At 42.1% G+C, this 19712-nt stretch overlaps 1 protein-coding gene across 4 annotated transcripts in view; it reads left to right on the forward strand.

The window, feature by feature from the left end:
* FLRT2 (fibronectin leucine rich transmembrane protein 2) overlaps positions 1-18391 on the forward strand; it is a 95052-nt gene extending 76661 nt beyond the window's left edge. For all 4 annotated transcript variants that reach the window (XM_006208169.4, XM_072963546.1, XM_072963547.1 and 1 more), the window contains one exon: positions 10027-18391. In XM_006208169.4, coding sequence (XP_006208231.1) covers positions 10403-12385 — 1983 coding nt within the window. In that variant the 5' untranslated portion in view covers positions 10027-10402 and the 3' untranslated portion in view covers positions 12386-18391. The remainder of the gene's footprint in view (positions 1-10026) is intronic.
* Positions 18392-19712: the final 1321 nt, after the last annotated feature.

A 19712-nucleotide genomic window follows, 5' to 3' on the forward strand; every position in this document is an offset into this window, starting at 1 on the left:
ATCCTGTCTATCCCTTCCCACCCTCCACCCCCTTGGCAACCACAAATTTGTATTCTATGTCTATGAGTCTATTTCTGTTTTGTATTTATGCTTTTGTTTTTGTTTTTGTTTTTTGGATTCCACATACAAGCGATCTCATATGGTATTTTTCTTTCTCTTCACTTGATTTAATCTTAACCCACATCTGGTCATGTCCCAGGGTGTGGTTAGGGGAGAAGGTTCTTGAGAGAAGGAGAGGGTCAGGGATAAGAAATGATCATCTTTCTTTTGTTTCTTGTCCCTTCTCATCTCCCTAAATCCAGAAATAGTCTCCTGAACATGGCCTGACACTTCCGCATGACAAGTGCTCTGAAGATGAGAAGGTGCATTGGAAAGTGTTTATTCAGTGAGGAACTTTTATACCATTTATATTCAGAGCCATGCCTGTAACACTGAAATAGGCTTAAGTGATGAATTTTTCATTTTTTTTTTAGACTCAAAACCAGATAACTCACCTGGAAATACACACTATGTAATTTCATTTCACACACCTAATCAATATTGCTGCCTGAAATCTGTATTCTCCTTGTGAAGGAGACCTAAGATTTTCTGTTTCATTATGTATATTACATATATGGTGCAGTATTTTGGTGGAAAAATAAGCCATGTTTATATTTTCGGATTCAGCTGATTTTTTTTTCATAAGGTGTTTTCATAGCTCTCAAAGATACCGGCCTATGTTTTGTTAATCCTAACCATGCAGAATGGTACAGTGATGTGCAATTAAAAGGCAGTTGAACTGTCACGCTGAAGTTGTGTAAATATTTATAAGCTGTTAGTATATATGAGTGTAAACACATACTTGCTGTGGTTAGATCGTAAAGAGTAACCTGAATTTAAGTCATAACCATTTTATTATTTTATTTTATGTTTTATGTATTTAATGCTTTTATTCTAGTCGGTTTAAAATCTTGTGTCAATTTCTGGTGTACAGTGTAATGTTTCAGGCACACATGTACACACACATATATTCCTTTTCGTATTCTTTTTCATTACAGGTCACTACAAGGTATTGAACATAGTTCCCTGTACTCTACAGTAGGCCCTTGTCATTCATCTGTGTAATATATGTACTGTGTATCTGCAAATTTCAAACCCCCAATGAATGCCTTCCCATCCTCTTTCCCCGCTGGTACCCATAAGTTTGTTTTCTATGTTGTAACCATCTTCGAACTGAGGTGGTAGGTGTCTAGTCTGATCAGACGTGCCTTTCATGAAAAGAAGTTTGTAGTCATAGGTCAGATGGACCTTATTTGAGTAGTACTATGGCTGAAGAAGAGACTAGAATTTGATGTTATTTTGTAAAACAAGTGTAGTGCTGTAGTGAGGACGATTATTTTCTACTTGCACGTTCTGTGTCTTTTTCTAAAGTCATCTGGTTGCTTTGTGCTTGGGGACTACTTATCCATCAGTCTCTCCAGATAGGTTAGTGTAGCTTTAAACCCTTGAAGCCTGTCCTGAAATATGATCCCGATGATTCCTTATGGGACCTCAGGTTGAAGATGTCGAAGAGATTTTACAGACTGCCTCTTCAAACAGAGTAGTCATCTGAAGGTCGCTCTTTGATTCGTCAGTTGATTCTACAGACACTTCTTGAATGCCTGCCACGTGCTGCTCTGGGCTCTGGGGAAACAATAGGGGGCAAAAGCAGATCAGCCTCCGGCTGCGTGGCGTTTACAGGGAACACAGGTGAGGAGCGAGGCCCTTCGGCCGGTGTTTGATTCAGATCCATCCCTGTCACTTCTCTGCTGATCCACTCTGGAGAAGCTACTTCATTTGGAGCATTCCTTCCCTCCACAGGGGAAATAACAGTATAAAGTGCATTGTTTCATTATGAGTCAGTGTCTGTAAGGTTCTTTAAAAGTATCAAAATACTAAGTTGAAAGTGCTCTTGAAACACTGAAGTGGGTAAGTCAAGTGGGTGTTTGAATTTACAAGTGAGGAGCTGAGAGGTCAGTCTAGGATGGAGATTTAAGTTTAAATGAAATGAAATATTAAAATGTTTTGGGATTATAAAGAGCCTTTTGCAAAGAGTTATTTGATCTGACAGGAGCCTTTACTCAATGCCAAGGGCCATGTCGTAATTATCTTTTCTAGTAACCAGCTCCATGTCTGGTGGGCAGTGGGCATTTTCCACATGTTCACTGGGCTGTCCTTGGTGCTGGTCAGACCACTGGGAGTCTTATTTTCCATTACGCACATCAAGGAAGGCATTACCATTGAAGGCATCAGCATTGCCGAGATTCTGGAGCAAATGAAGGGCAAGGGACATTTATGCAGGAAAGGAGACTATCTCAGAGACCCAAGAAATGTCTCCGCATATTTGCAGGCCTGATGGATGGAAGGGCATATGTATGTATCTCCAGAAGAAAGAACTATGTTAAAAATAGGGAACGAAAGTCAGAGGAAGATAAAATCTGATGAATTCACAAGAACCCTCTCTCTACTCAATTAGGGACAAGAGCTCCCTAGAACAGGGGGCTTTTTGTTACTTTTTTTTTTTAACGCTAGTAATAGCAGTGACATAATGAATGTATGTTTTCCATGTGTTACATAATATTCTAAGTGATTGTAGTCTTAGACCAACCACGAGAAAGTAATACTATCATTTTCCCTGTTTTGCATATGAATTAACTGGGGCATCGGGAGATGCTAGGAATTGGGAAAGTTGTTCAGGTCAACTGTCCCCAGAGACCAGCTCCAGCTCAGTTACACCGTCTCTACCTCTCCTAAATCACAGTTTATTGAGTGCCTATTTGGTGCTTTTAGTTACTTTACGTGCATTATATCTAGTCTTTCCAGCAACTTGGCAAGCATGGCTCATTATCCCCCCCTGAAATGAAAAAAGTGATGTTCAGACAGGTTAAGTCCAGTGCTCATTGCCATGCCATCAGTGAGTGGCTGAGCTGAGGTCAAACGAAATTCTGACTCCAGACCCTTTGCTCTTTCCACGCCCCCACACCACCTCCACCCCTGAAAGCAACTCCTGACAGTGAGTGTCTGCGTAGCAGGACCCTGAAGTGGCTGATCATCAGCCCTACCTGGGGAAAGCTGACAAAATGTACCTCCCCAGCCTTCTTCTAAGTTCTACAAGCCCAAACCATACAGAACGGGATCCAGAAACCTTAATTTTTCATCACCTTCCCCAAATATCTCTGATCACCCTCGGGACTGGGGAATCACTGGGTCAGATGATGGGACAATCTCTCCCAATGGGAAGAGTCTAAGAAATCAGCTATTTTCCATGCCTGAAACATGAGATACTCAGCATTTATTTGAGCAAATGAATGAATGTAGGAAGGAATGAACTACCTTTCTGTGAAATGGGTTGAAAAGTGTATAGATGTGAGCTGCAGGGGGTCCATCATTACTGAACCATATACTTTTTTCTTTGTTAATCCTGTCGGTGCTGTCTCTATACAATTCTTCTCTCTTAGTATCTGTTCACCACTGGGCTTATTAAATACCCTGGCGGCTCAGTTTTGCAGTCCTAGACTATGCAGATTTTTATGAACCCAGGGGATGGTGAGTGGGAGCTCCCTGTGGATTGAGAGCAGCCCATGGCAGTAAAGGTATATGCAAAGTTTATAGATTTGAGTTTGTAACACTGGTTGCTTGTTCTAAACTTATCCCTATTATTTAAACCAACTGCATTGGAAACCCTGTGCAAAAAAACTCTTCAAGTGTGTTAGAGAATTTTATTCTTGTTAAGAGAATAGCTTTTTTTCGGGGGTCCAATTTTAATGTTTTCAATTCTAGACTGACTGGAGCCAGAAAATTGCCAACTGTTTAAATAAAATGTTTCTTTCCTTCCCTCCTCCTCTCCCTCTTCCCTTCTTTCTCTCTCTTTGTTTTAGCAAAGAGAAATATTTGTCTAGTGAGAAACTTCAACTGGGTTGAGCTTCAGTGAATGAGATGGAAAAATGGTTTCAAGTTAGGGGGAAGCTATGGTTATAATGTTCCCCAGATTCCTCTGCTAATCCCCACATCTTGGCCAGCTAAGTATAGAACTCCCCTGATTGTTGCATGAGCAGTATTTATAACCTATCTTCAGGAATGTGGAACTGTGCACAAAAATCTGTAAATTGCTTTAGTGTTTCCAGATTGTAACAAAGACATTTGCGGTGTAGTTGGGCCTGTGGCTTTGCACCTGCGTATGCCTGATTTTCAGTGCAAACTTAACTCCAGAAGCTCTAAATCTGATGTACCCTGGAAGTTTTCTAGCACCCTTCTTCAAGTTAGCTTTCTCATCGCTGTCACCTCATGCAGCGTGTTGCCTTGGCACAGTCTGGCCAATGCCAAGGCCATTAACATTTAATTAGGTTTGTCCTGGTGTCATTATATCATGCAATCGACAGGGCTATTGACAATTTCTGTCTTCTGAGCTGTGGTTTTATAGTCTGAGTTTATTAAGCGCTTCTGGAATACAGGCTCCTGGAATTAATTTAAAAAAAAAAAACTTTTAGGCAGCATCAGGGGAGAAACACTTTGCAGAGAGATTTTATGTGATTTATGTCCTCTTGAGTCTCAGTTCCTCTGAAAAGAGTTAACTTAAAAGGTAGCCTGGCATAATTGTTACTGTTACTGTCATCTTGAACAGACAGGCAGGGCGAGGTTCTCTCTTTGTCCAAAGAACATTTGTTGCATGTTGATTTACGCTCAGGCTTTAAACCGTATTTTCTGCCTTGAAATATTTTTTCCTGGCCCCCTCCATTAAGCCATTCTTCACAGTCTCTCGTTTCCCGGAGAAGAGACGTATTCCATGCAGTATTCAAGTAGGAAAGAAAACAGCAAAAAAAGTTGCACTTGATATTTGAAATTCATCTAGTAAAGCAAAATCTTTTTATTCCCAACTTCTAGAGACTTATAAATGAAATGGCTAATGGTTTTGAGACACGGGTTTAGAAGCAGGATTCCCTCATTGAGAAGCAGACAGAGTTGGGGAAAGCGCTGTGCAGTCAAGAGTTTTGTTCCTTCTCTGAGCTGGGCTGGGTTTCAGCTCTTGACCCACCTTACAGCTCATCCATGTATAGAACTCCTGGGATTGCTTCCCTGCCTTGCACCTTAGTATCCTTCAGATTATCACATAGACAGTCCTTCCCCTGCTGTCTCTGCCCTGATACCCCATGGACCAGATGAGACCTTTGGACAGGTACCATAATTCCCAGATGCCCTGGGGTTGGAGTTCTTTACACAACACCATAATTTCCTGCTTATTCATTCCTTTCCCTTCATTATACTTTTAAGACTCACAAAGCCAAAAAACACATCAGTTTCTGCATGGTAGTAGCCTCACCTTAGTGTCCAGTCAAAACTAGCTGAACACATGAATGACAAACATGTTGCATTTTCATGCTTTTTTGATGTCTGGCATGAAGTCTTTTTAGGCACTGTTTATCAGAAACTTACCTTCGATTTTCTTTTTAAAATAAGACTAACTTTCTAAGGTGCTTGTAAGGCACTTTACCTCCCCAGGGGACATATATGTGGCAATGTCGAGGACATCGTGGTGTGCTCACGGCTGCCCCCCAACAAAAGAATCATCTGACTCAGTCTTCGAATGGTGCTGGTGTTGAGAAATCCTGGAGTAGGTGTAAGTTCAGAGAACTCAGCAGGTCAAAGGTGATTTTATTTTATTCTACATGTTGGCATAAACGTCGTTTGAATATCATTTATGAGAACAGGCACCCAGAGAATAACAGTTTATATTTATTACATTCTTGCCTGGTGTTAGGCACCATATGAGCTTTTCACAAAAATTATCCTAATTAATCCTTTCCACAGTGCTGTTGAGTTAAGAATTATTTTATCCTCATTTTTCAGATAAGGAGACTAAGACATAAAAGGTTAAGTAATTTATCAATAGTCCTGCAGCTCCTAAGCACCAGAGGTGGGATGAGAACTCAGGGGCAGTGTTTTTGACCATAACATTCTCTATAAATACAGTCTTCATCTTAGGGTCTAAAAGGATTTCTCCCCTTGGTATTTAGTAGGAACTAGAGCTGAAAATACAGAGGAAATTTTAGCCTACTGAAATTAAAAAAAAAATGTATTATTGCCTAGGTGGTTATAATTTTACACTTGCACTAACTTGAACAAAGATATAGTCTATTTGGCTGACATAACGTGTAGGCTGGTTTTGATCCAAGAATTAGAGCCAGCCTGCCATGCACAGTTACTTTTTGAGATTCCCAAGAAGCACAAAGGAAACCCCAAAAGTTTGTTTTCATTCAGAATTGAACATGTCCTAGCTAATCAACACAGTGAGATCTCCATGGGATGTTGCTCCTGCAGAGGTGAGTAAACAGTTGCCCGTCTGCCCCGTATGATCCCATCAGGCGCTTTCTTCAGGACCATGTCCTCCTCTTGTGTAATACACAAGAACCACTCGGAAGTAAAGTGCACCTGCCAGACAGCAAGGCGTGGGGCAGCGGGCTGGTTGATAAGCTTTTTTCTCTCTGTACAGAGGACACACTTGAGGCAGGTGAAGATTTGCACTTTGGATGCACAATGAGATTCCCCAGGTCCATCCTGAGTACCGTTAGCTCCCAATCATTATTGCCTTGAGGCTGTTGGCAGATAAACTTTCTAAACAAACTACCATCCTCAAGCATTGGTCTCTTGTTTCTAGGGCTTCAAAACTTGATTTGTAAATGTGGTTAAGAAGCATCTATTCATTCCTACGTGCAAACTTAAAAGACCCTGGGGCAGCTGTTTAGCTGTCTTGGAAAACTCTGTTCATTGGATGCTACTATCACACTTTGAAGATTCCTGCGAAATATTCAAGTGTATCAGATTCTACTAGAGCTTCACTTTCTGACCTCTTTTGAAGAGTAAATGCGACATAGCACTAAAGAGATTTTTGTTCTTGAATAAACTGTGCTTTGTAAAAGTGAGCCCCTCTAATTACAAATAACTCTTTAAGCTCCTGCTGGACATTACTGCTTGGATCTGTTGAGGCCAAGTGACAGCTTTCGTCACTGCATTCCTCTACCTAGAAGATGTGACTTCCTTTTAAGATGTAATCTGAGACTGTCTCCCAGGGACAAAAGTCATCAGTAGACCTTATGCTTTTACTCTTCTCAATGAGTCATCTGACATGCTCTTGCATTTATTGTACATTTAATAAGGTAAAACATTTGAACAATTAAATAATATGGCACTGTGTTTAGGGCAGCGTTTCTCTGATTTTAATGTGCACATCCTAGGCACTTGCTAATATGCAAATTCCATGTTTCCACCACCTTCAAGGATCACACTTGAACAGCGAGCTATTAGGGAACGTTGACATGGTTTGAAGATTCACATCCTAAGCTGATGTCAAGCTGATGGCATTAAACTAGCTTTTCTGACACTACCCCTTGTTTTATTATAAATTACTTTTAAGTGTATAGGGAGATTTTTACTAGCAGGGATGACTCCTGTTCAGTTACAAGACATATATTTGGAAGTGTTAACAAATTAAATAATGCTTGAGTTTTAATAAAGTATCACATTCTCTGTTCTGCCTGGAAAGAGATGCTGTACCCTGCCTCCTTTTTTTTTTTTTTGAAAGGTTTCTGAACAATAAAAAAGAAATATTACTGTTTCTGGCATTTTTAAGATGGTGCACAATCTTTCACATTGTGGAACAAATTTACAATATTTTGGACACTTAAGTAGCAGTTACAGTGTTTTTTTTTTCTTTTTTAATTATGTTTCTAAAGATAGCTAAGGGGACAATTTTAAATCATTCCACTGTGCTTTTAGATATAAATTATTTCGGTCACTGTGTATTGGTGAGAATTGAGAGGCTCAGAGCTTGCTGTGTCCTGTCATGTTAGCTTATTTTGTAGGGAAATCAAATCTGGCACCTTTCAATTAACTTCTCTACCTCTCTGATCTGAAAATAGATGGAACACGTTCTGGAGCAAGAAGGCATAATTACTACTGGTAGATTGCCTTTACTTCCCAAACTGCGTCTTCTGTCGTTTCGATATTTGCTTAGAGTCCTAATTTAAAAGCAGGAAAACACTCCCGGGTGAGAGGAAGGTTGTATTGTCGAGAAATAATTTATTCCCAATCATGAGCTTGTCAACTCTCAAAGGAATCACAATGGTATATCTCGTCTGTTCCTGGAGATCTCGAAGAAGGAAATGTGTCATGGGCTGGAGTTCAGTCATTCCAGTTGGTAACTCGGGTGAGAGCTATTTGGGAGGCAGACAAAGGTGAGAGGCGGCAGGGAGGGGGAAGATAAGTGACGTCTTCTCTGCCTCTATACGTTTTGTGCATCACCTTTAAACTGTTTTATCACCGTGTCAGATCAAAAGGACGCATCTTTTAAAATAACTGTACCAGTCCCCATCTTACATTTGTTGACTTATAATTGGAAAGGTTTCACCCTTTTTCCCTTAAATTTTATTAGTTGCTTGGTTGATACAGGAAAAAGTGGGTGGCGCGAGAGGACGGCCATGTACTGGGTCTCGCTTGGGTCCCTGGTGGTGTAGGAGAATAGGTTCTTGCCTCGCGCAGGAGAGAATTCAAGAGCAAGGCATGGTAAAGTTAAAGCAAGTTTATTCAGAGAGATACACACTCCATAAACAGAGTGGGGTCTGTCTCACTCAGAAGGGAAAACAGCTTGGGAGATACATACTCCATAGGCAGAATGTGGGCCATCTCAGAGAGGTGAGAGGGAAAGAGACTGAAAGGCATAGGGGTGTTTAGTTTAAAGTAAAAGTAGGTACATACTCCATGGAAAGAGTGCGGGCTGTCTCAGAAGGCAAGAGGGAAAGAGACCATGAGGTGCTGAATTGTTAAGTTTTATGGGCTTAGTAACTTCATATGTTAATGGGTTAGGAGGATTATTCCAGCTACTTTTCAGAAGGGGCAGGGATTTCCAGGAGTCGGGCCCCACCCACTTTTGGACCTTTTATGGTCATCCTGGGAACTGTCATGGCACTTGTGTGTGTGCCGTGAGGCTCACGGTCTACTGGAAGTCGGATCTGCCGCCATCTTGATTCTAATCAGTCTGTCCTGCCCTCAGGTGCTGTGTCATTCCTTCAGTGGTTATGCCTTGCCCCCTTTCCCCCTATCTCACTGGGATGCCCCCCACCAAGTGAGGGTCCTTGGCTCCGCACGGGAAGGAATTCAAGTGCAAGCCATAGTTGAATAAAGTAGATTTATTTAGAGAGATGTATGGGGTGTGGTTTGGTGGGCGTGGTTAAAGTAATAGTAGATACACACTCTATAGACAGAGTGCGGGCTGTCTCAGAAGACAAGAGAGAGAGAGCGTGTGGTGTTGCTAGTTTTTATATGTAACAAGTGGAAGGTTTATTCCAACTACTATGGGGAAGGGATGGGGATTCCCAGGAGTTAGGCCACTGCCCTCTTTTTTAACCTTTCCTGGTTAGCCTGGGAACCGTCATGGCACCTGGGGGAGGGTCCCTCACCAAGCTAGTGCATTACAATAACGTAGCTCAAGGTCCACTGGAGGTTGAATCTCCTGCCGTCTTGGGCCTCAAGGTCTATTGGGAGTTGACTTTTCCTCCATCTTGATGCTAATTGCTGTGTCATTCCTTTAATGGCTGTGACCCCGCCCCCTTCCTTCCTGTCTCACAGTCACTCATTTCATCTTGAAGTATGACCATGACCAGTTGGATTTGTAGATGGTCATCATCGATTCAGTGGATTCAGCCCTGCGCCTCATGTGCCTCTCTCTTTGGATACACAAATAGATCTGTAAGAGAAGGTACTGGCTGGGATGCAAAATTCACAAGATGATCATTTATAGTGAGTTTTCCCTTAATGATGAGATAATTGAATCATTTTCATTTCTTGAAGAACTTTTCAACTAAATTGTTGTTATTTAACCTATCACTTCATGCCTTCTCCCTGCCTCCAGGCATTTAGTCCCCATCACAGTGTTTCTTGAAAAGCTTACAGTCAGATCAGCACTGAATTCATTCAGTACCCTTAACTGACTCTTTTCTCTCTGCTTTCCTACAACAGATTGCAGATTGAGCTTAACCAAGAAGTTCCTAGGCTGGTCCATGCTGTACTGACCGACAATAAACGGAGGGATTCTGCCTGCCCCATTGGGCCCCTGTGGACCGCTGATAACTTGGCTTCACTTGCTGCCTGGGTGGAAAATTCTCCCTGTTGAAATTTTTTTTTGCACATGGAGGACAATAGCAAAGAGGGCAACACAGGCTGATCTGATAAGACCAGGAAGATTCTTTGACCGTGCGTCTTTGAGACTTTTCCTCTAGTTGGAGTTCTGGACTTGAACAAAGCTCCAGCCAGTCATTTTGGTTTTGCCATCCTTTCTTTTTTTGTTGTTTTTTTGTTTCTCCACCACATTGTATTTTATTTCTGTACTTCAGAAATGGGCCTACAGACCACACAGGGGCCCAGCTGGGGGGCTTTTTTCCTGAAATCTTGGCTTCTCATGTGCCTGGGGCTCTCCTCCCAGGTGTCCAGAATCCTGGCGTGCCCTAGCGTGTGCCGCTGCGACAGGAACTTTGTCTACTGTAACGAGCGAAGCTTGACCTCAGTGCCTCTTGGGATCCCGGAGGGCGTCACCGTGCTCTACCTCCACAACAACCAAATTAATAATGCTGGATTTCCCGCAGAGCTGCACAACGTGCGATCCGTGCACACCGTCTACCTTTACGGCAACCAACTGGATGAATTCCCCATGAACCTCCCCAAGAACGTCCGAGTTCTCCATTTGCAGGAAAACAACATTCAGACCATATCGCGAGCGGCTCTCGCCCAGCTTTTGAAGCTGGAGGAGCTCCACCTGGATGACAACTCCATCTCCACGGTGGGGGTGGAAGACGGGGCCTTCCGGGAGGCTGTCAGCCTCAAATTGCTGTTTCTGTCCAAGAATCATCTGAGCAGCGTGCCTGTCGGGCTTCCCATGGACCTGCAGGAGCTGAGGGTGGATGAGAATCGAATTGCGGTCATATCAGACATGGCCTTCCAGAACCTCACGAGTTTGGAGCGTCTGATCGTGGACGGAAACCTGCTGACCAACAAGGGCATTGCCGAGGGCACCTTCAGCCACCTCACCAAGCTCAAGGAGTTTTCCATCGTCCGGAATTCGCTCTCCCACCCTCCTCCTGACCTCCCAGGTACGCATCTGATCAGGCTCTATCTGCAAGACAACCAGATCAACCACATCCCTTTGACAGCCTTCTCGAACCTCCGGAAGCTGGAACGGCTGGATATATCCAACAACCAGCTGCGCGTGTTGACTCAAGGGGTCTTCGATAACCTCTCCAACCTGAAGCAGCTCACTGCTCGGAATAACCCTTGGTTTTGTGACTGCAGTATTAAGTGGGTCACGGAATGGCTCAAACACATCCCCTCCTCTCTCAATGTGCGAGGTTTCATGTGCCAAGGTCCTGAACAAGTGCGGGGGATGGCTGTCCGGGAGTTGAATCTGAATCTTTTGTCATGTCCCACCACGACCCCTGGCCTGCCTCCCTTCACCCCGGCCCCCAGTTCAGGTTTCGCCACCACTCAGCCTCCCACAGTCCCTGTCCCAACCCCTAGCAGGGGCTCTCTGCCTCTGACTCCCACAGCCTCGAAACTTCCCACGGTTCCCGACTGGGATGGCAGAGAAAGAGCGACCCCGCCTCTTTCTGAACGGATCCAACTCTCCATCCACTTTGTGAATGACACCTCCATTCAAGTCAGCTGGCTCTCTCTCTTTACTGTGATGGCGTACAAACTCACGTGGGTGAAAATGGGCCACAGCCTGGTAGGGGGCATCGTTCAGGAGCGCATCGTCAGTGGGGAGAAGCAGCATTTGAGCCTGGTGAATTTAGAGCCCAGATCCACGTATCGGATTTGCTTAGTGCCGCTGGACGCGTTCAACTACCGAGCGGTGGAAGACACCGTTTGTTCCGAGGCCACCACCCATGCCTCCTACTTGAACAACGGCAGCAACACGGCCTCCAGCCACGAGCAGGCGACCTCCCACAGCATGGGCTCCCCCTTCCTGCTGGCGGGCCTGATCGGGGGCGCGGTGATCTTTGTGCTCGTGGTCCTGCTCAGCGTCTTTTGCTGGCACATGCACAAAAAGGGGCGCTACACCTCCCAGAAGTGGAAATACAACCGCGGCCGGCGGAAAGATGACTATTGCGAGGCCGGCACCAAGAAGGACAATTCCATCCTGGAGATGACCGAAACCAGCTTTCAGATCGTCTCCTTAAATAACGATCAGCTCCTTAAAGGAGATTTCAGACTGCAACCCATTTACACCCCAAATGGGGGCATCAGTTACACCGACTGCCACATCCCCAACAACGTGCGATACTGCAACAGCAGCGTGCCGGACCTGGAGCACTGCCACACGTGACCGCCAGGGGTCCGGCGCCGGGACTCCCGAGAGCACACACGTGTGTGCACGAAAAGACACGCCAATTACATTTGATAAATGTTCCACAGATGCGTTTGTGCATTTGAATACTCTGTAATTTATACGGTGTACTATATAATGGGATTTAAAAAAAAGTGCTATCTTTTCTATTTCAAGTTAATTACAAACAGTTTTGTAACTCTTTGCTTTTTAAATCTTAAAAAAAAAAAATAGTTGCTGAAGTACTGTACAGGGTTGTACAAGAGCCCAGGCAAAAGCACGAGTGATTCTTCCTCCTGATGCACATTCACGTCTTTGCTGTTGAAGCTTCCGAATAAATCCCTTTCTTAGAGTCGGTGGTCAGATGGAAGGGCAGATTCAAATGGACTCATCAGGGTAGGGAGAATAATAGGCGTAAAACAAGAAATGGCCCAGGTCCCTTCATGCTATTTCTATACTTCCTGGCCCAGAAGAAAAGTAAAAACTTCTAACATTTAAAAAAAAAATTTAAAAAAGGAGGTAGTCACCCTGATTTGACCCAAGACAGGAAATGCAGAAAGCATCTCGAGGAAGTCAGTTCCTGTAAGATAAGTTAACCCAGCCTGGCAGAATCAAGACAATGAGATGAGATTGGAAAAGACCTTCCAACCCAGGGGTTGGCTTCCTGACTGGGAACTTGAAAAATCACTCTTCATGCTTCCCTGGTCCTATGTGAAACCGAGTGAGAGACCTGAGTCTGATAGCCGTCATCTTCGGGGGCAGGTGGGATGTCCCGGCAAGAGAACTCCCTTTAAAAGTGTTACTATTCAAATTATACGTCAGGTTGAATCACATTCAACAGAGATATATTCTAGAATACTTTTTTTAGAAGAGGCTAATAAATTAACGGGAAGAATTATATTGAATGGAATTATTTTTGATAATGAGAATTATTTGGGTAGATTCACATCAGCTATGTCAACATGATATTTAGACCAACAAGGGATCAAGGTTTGGAATATACTAAACTTGTTTAAAAATCATTGCTATCATTTAGACGAAAGCAAATGATCAGTAGTTCTGCGATCAACTAACTTTGTGAATATCATGTTGAAATAGCTTGAATTAATACCTTTATCCCCTCCGAAATTCTTGTCTTCCAATCATCTCACGTATATTTTCATAATTAGCTGTTTATGCTACATTCATTTTTTTTCTCCCTCTGCCCAAAATTTGAAGGACAATTATGGGTGCCGGTCTTGGCTGCACAAAATATCCGTATACACTTTAAAATGTATATTAATTTTCCCGGCTAATAATTCTGTCAGGACACATCAAAGCTGGCTAAAAGAACATACTTTTTTTTTTAAAGCAATACCAAGTTTCCACCTTGACCTGACTTTGATCCTCTTCCATTTTTTAAATTGCATTTATTACTTTTCAATCTTGGATGTTCCTCGTCTTTGGGATGTGGAGGATAATCAATCTTTTATTAACAGGATAACAGATGAAAAATGAACAAGTCAGAAAGTGAAGGTTTGTTCCCCTAATCTTGGCAGAGCAGGGCAGAGAGCAGAGGGCACAAAGAAGAGAAGGACTTCCAGGCTTAATTCGAGATATTTTTGAAGCCACGTCCATCTTCAGAAAGCATGTGTAATTTACCCCTTTCCATCCCTTAGATGTAGAAGGGCTATCGATCACATACATACATTATCTAAAACATACACCCTTGGAAAATTCTTCTTAAAAATCAATTTCACTTGAGGAATTTCACTCTCTGTTGCATGTTTCCTTGGTCACTGGCCATCGTTTTAGGGACCTGTGAAATTTAATGTCACAGTCATTTTGCTTTCTGTTTCTCTGTCCCTCTTACTTTTAACAAAATAGAACTGTGATGTGTCTTCTTTGTAAAAGTCTAGGTATACAATGCTATGCAAGTTTTTCTTTATAGTAAGAGCTTTATTTTCTTTAATAATATATCCCCTGCTCATATGTTTTAATCTCCCTTGTCCCTCAGAATAAGCAGAAAGTATAACTGAAGTTATCATTGTTACAGACACAAGAATCGAAACTGTGCAGTCAGTTGAGCTGAAATTAGCTACGAATTAATTTGAATTAATTCTAAAGTGACTTTGGTTTCCATTTTAGTCTGTTAGCAAGCTCGTTTTAGCTGTTGCTTTTTTACAGCTAGGTCCCCACAGTGAAGGGATGAGACAATCTGTGAAGGTGATCGGTGTAACAGAAAGCCATCTAAAACGCAGGACAATGACACGGGGTTTTGTGTATTTAACTGGATAATTCCCTTTCACTGTCCTTTTTTTTCCTTGGCTGTGTAGATAAAACTGTGTGTTCAAATGACGGTACTTTGACTTTTGAGGGTTTTTTTTTTTCCTTTTATCCGCAAAATAATCATTCTCATGTATTTGTATTGTGTGTGTAACCTCCAGCAGGATATTTGGCTGCTGAAACAAATGTCTTTGCTTTGAGCCAAGAGAGCCAGGGTTGGAGAGGTTTCTGTAATGTCTCGTGGGAGTCACAGAGTTATTTGGGGCTTAAGTCGTACCATGGAGACCTAGTCTTGTGAAGTGGTTAGGATGATCTGAAAGGGTTCCTTTGCTAAAAGGTGCCCCTGAAGAGTGAGAATCTCGTTCCAGGCTTAATTCCGATCTTGTGCACAACGTGACAGAGACTGCTAAAATTAAGATCAGTCTCCTATTTGTAATAGCATACCCGGGGGTCTCACCTACAACAGGTTAGAAAGCACATCGTGGAACTGGTCATGTCTTAACATGTCTCAGCGAAATTGCTGACCCACCGTCAGTGGTGGATGAGGCTTTGATGGGCTTTCTTGTCACGGGAATGTTTTGCTGATATATCAACTCTGTATTTTGGACCTCTCTGACTATCATTGTCACGCGTTTTGAGATTAATCAAGAGTAAAAGTTGAAAGTGCGGGAGACAAGACCATAGACAAAGGCATATTTACTGGCTTCTGAGGGCTAGATGAGCTGTCGGACCAGATGCGGTGACTTCAGATAGTGTGTGACCACTCTCAGAGTTAGGTGACTGTCACTGTGCAGAGGAAACTGCAAAAGGAAAAGGCATGGCCACAATCACACAGGTATTATTGACCTGTTATTCATCCCCAGGGTTGTCATTAATACCTGCTTGTTTGGGGAGATGAGTTTGAAAATGGAGGCCCTTAGCTTTCCCCGAAACTGTCAAATGCATTAACAGCTCATCACATGAGACAATCAAAGGCAGGGACAAAAAGTGTGTTCCTCTACCTATTTTCCTTGTGCAACAAGTGGAAAACATTCTACCCTGTGAGGAATAATGCAGTTTCTACTTATCTGGATGTTTGTTGAAAATATATTAGGTGTTTTCCCTGAGATTTAAAAAAAAAAAAAGGTATCATGTGTCCAGTCTGGTAAAAAGAATTAATGACGTAGCTAAAATGATGGCTTGGTTTCCTACGAGTGCAGATCCTAATGGTCCTAAGTCATGCCGTGGGGGCCAGACCCTCCTTCCCACTGAGGAGGGTGAGCTCTTTGTGTTGGGAGCAGAGCATCTGCTCCAGACACAAGGCAGTCTTGCTGTCCACGGGCAGCGCACGCGCTTGGCCAGCCAGCCTCCCGCGCAGAACCCATGGAAGTGGTCCATTCACATTACTTCTTTGTTAGTAGCTTTTATCTCTAACCCATACCCAGGAGGCATTAAGTTTCACTTTAGAACATGAGAAGCATGGTTTTGCCCACAACTCAGCCTTTCCAGCTTCATGGGAAAGCAGAGGAGGAAAGAACACCCTAAAGAGAAGGAGGTTCCTACACAAACCAAAATATCCTAGCTCTTAGCCTTGTCTGACTTTGATTTTTTTTTTTTAAATCAACGTACGAATGTAGGAAAGCAGTAGCTCACTGGTGTCTTCTGTGGGGTCGAAAGACAATTGCTGACAATGGGAGATGCTTCTCACTGATTGTGGGGAGACAGCTTTGTGCTCGTGGCATACCGCTGTTGTAACCAAAAAATCAGATTCTTTTGCTGTAGTTTTCGTTTTTTTATTTTTCTAGCAGTACACCCACCAGAAGAGCACAAAGCAAGGCCATCACAACAGGCATTTTTAAACTAGTATAAAACACACACTTGGACACACACACACATACACACACACACACACACACACCCCACTAGGGCATTTGTAAAGACATCCATGGGATGTGAGATTTATAACCTTTCCGAGGCAAGGTGACGGCGTCGCCACTGTGTGTCCCTCGTAGGACCAGTATATTTCAGTGTATATTTCCAGTGAATACACAGTCACTGAAAATTATTCCTAATGATTTGTTGTTGTTTGAGCCATATGTTGATTTGCTTCTGGTTTCTGTGTCGTATTGTTCTCGCTGACAAGGGACCGCAAGGGGCTGGAAGATTCTGCACCACAGGTCTCCTGAGACCTCCCGGGTCGCACACTTTGTTAACTACAGACTTCACTCTACACTATACAGTACGTTGTTGATATATTCAGTAAAGGCTTATTTTAAAAAGAAACCACATTGTGTTTATCTGAGTAAGTTCCTTGGGATACTGCCAATTCTTGCTTTGTTCACATCCAAGAGGAATGAGGGACCTTTCCTGATGACACAGAGGGATGGCAGGAATGAAGTGGGTAACAGGGTTTTTCATTTTCTCTTACCTTGAAGACGACGTCTGTGTTTTAAGGCCCTTTGACTCTGTGTGTGAGGGGTTTATATGAAATTTTCACATTCTTTCCTATTTCTTGACTAAATTGTGTGTTCCTATGAGTATCTTTTGAATAGACACACATACATTGAGCATATTATTTTGTGTTGGTGAAATCTATGTTTAGAATATATAAATACCAATGTTATCTCATCAGAATAGTCCTTTTTCCCCCTATTTCATTATATACACTGTTGGCTTTAAATGTCAGTTTTCCTAAAGAATTCTCATGGTATTTTCTACTTCAGAATTGTTGATAGCTCACCCACTCATCCTTTCAGTGAGCACTCATGAAAATGTATTTATTCATATGCACAAATTGAACTTGGGATTAAGCTCATGATTTTCCAGAACCGTTTCTCCAACCCCGCTTGACTAGTTCACTAATAACGTATTTGACAGAGAGTGAATCAGGAAATAAAACCATGACACTTCAGTTACTAGTATTAATGATGTACAGAATCTCTGTTGGAAAATTAACTATGAAAGACAGTGGTAGCAGTGATTCATGTTACATCTGGGAGAGTTTATGTAAGATAATGACTGCGTATTCTTGGTCACTTTTGCTGAAAGTTACAGACTTGACTCTATTAGACCCTTAGTCAAGGAATACCATTGATTCAAAAAAGCTTATGAAATTTCTGCTCTGTTCCAGGCATTGCTCTGAGTTCAGAGATTTCATAGAAGAGTAGAATACAGTCTTAGCCAAATTAAATATGTCTTCTACTCCAACATATTCCTAAAGAAATGTGTTTGTTCATCCAATACGTTTACTTCTCACCTACTTTTTACAGAGTTCTTAGTTAGGTTCTACTGGAGATTCAGAGAATAATAGGATTTCAGTACTAAGGAGCTCACAGATCGTGTAATAAACTTGTTTTCTAACACATTCCAGCATCTCAGAGCCCATGTAATAACTTTACATTCTCATTAAACTCAAGAGTATCTAAGGTAACAAGACATGTACACACCTGTTGGTAAATTTGATAACATATCAACTTTATATATTAGGTATTTAGAGAGAGATTAGATGATCTTGGTGTTTAATAGATGCCGCAGAGGGATAGTGCCTTGATAATAGCACAACTCAATTGAATCAAATGTTCAAATGTATATCAAGTAATTGAAAATTTTGGAATCGTATGTGGTCATTACACTTGCAATTTTTTCATTCCCATTGAGTGCCAGAATTGAAATCAACCCAAGATGATAATAATAATATTAGCATCTAACTCCATGGACTCAACTTTTCTTGCCTTTTAATAAACTAACTAGCCTTAAGACTGACTGGCCTGCGGGACAAATTCTTAGTGTTTAAGATTTTCAGTGGTGGAAAAATCACAACTCCACTCTGTAGGTGCATACATGAATTATCATTTGTGACAAAGCAAGAGAATATTTTTACAGACCTCAAAATATCTGTCTTTGAACTCCCTTGGTCATCCATTTCTGTATTTTAATAGTGATTTTATTTTTGTGATTATTTGATGCCTGCTCATTGATTCTATTAGAAAACTTCAGAGGGAATCCAGCTACGGCTCCATCCACAGGGTGAGCTGAGAGAACTGTTAAAAAGGACTTGAGTCGGGGTATTTTTAGTAATGAACTTGTTTAGAACTTGAGAAGTTGCTCTAAGTATTTTGTAAATCCTGCTGGAGATGCTCATGGGTCAGAGTCTATTAGGGTGTCAGCAAACTGGCTGCTGGATTTATACCTTTTTATTTCACAGCACAAATAGAGAATGTGTGCTTAAGAGGATATTACATGAGCATCACTGCATTAGTTACACAGAAAGTTAGGGATAAAAAATGTTTAATGTTAAACTCCAAATCACATATTATTTTAGGCTGATCCCATTTGTCTATTTTCTTGGTATGAATTCTAAACTAGATGAACATCTCAATATATCCTTAGGGGGATTCTTAAAATTTGACATCATAAATCTCCATAAAGGGTCCATTTTTTCCTAATCAAATACAAAACCATGGTGGATCAGAGGGAAGTATAAGCCTTTGTTAGTTTAGTTTTGTTTTCATTCAGCAAATATTTGCTGAGGCCTGGGAGGTTTTGGTGCTGAGTAAGACTGTTTTCCAGGAGACTTAACTTTGCATCATCAAAAATCTTTCCTGGAAGCTACTGGTATTCAACACACGTCGTAGACTATTCCCGCCTCTTTGCCTTCTTTGAGCGCTCGTGCACCTCTATTTAAATAATCAGCCAACGATCTTAGTCCCAGCACTTAGCGTGCTCTCTCAAAGGTGTTTTTTCTCTCAGTCTCCTGACCATGATGTGGTTAAGACCCTTCCGGCAGTCTGTTCCCACATCAAACTTCCCTACAGGCTCAGGACGAAGGATAATCTATAACGAATGCCTGATGTGACATTGTGTCAATTTCAAAATGTTCCATCATCATTACGCTAAGAGAGAAGTCAAACTTCTTGTGCGACATGTACATCTTACCACATACTGCTCCCTGGTACTTCTTACCAGTATTTCCTCCTCATTCAGTCCGTGCTCTAGATTAGATATGTATCTTAAACAAACAAACAAAAAAAAATGAAAATCTTCCTGTCTGTCTCCAAGAGATCTCAAGAACCTTGTCTGGTGA

The sequence above is a fragment of the Vicugna pacos genome, chromosome 6, assembly GCF_048564905.1.
Source record: "Vicugna pacos chromosome 6, VicPac4, whole genome shotgun sequence".
NCBI classification, from domain to species: domain Eukaryota; kingdom Metazoa; phylum Chordata; class Mammalia; order Artiodactyla; family Camelidae; genus Vicugna; species Vicugna pacos.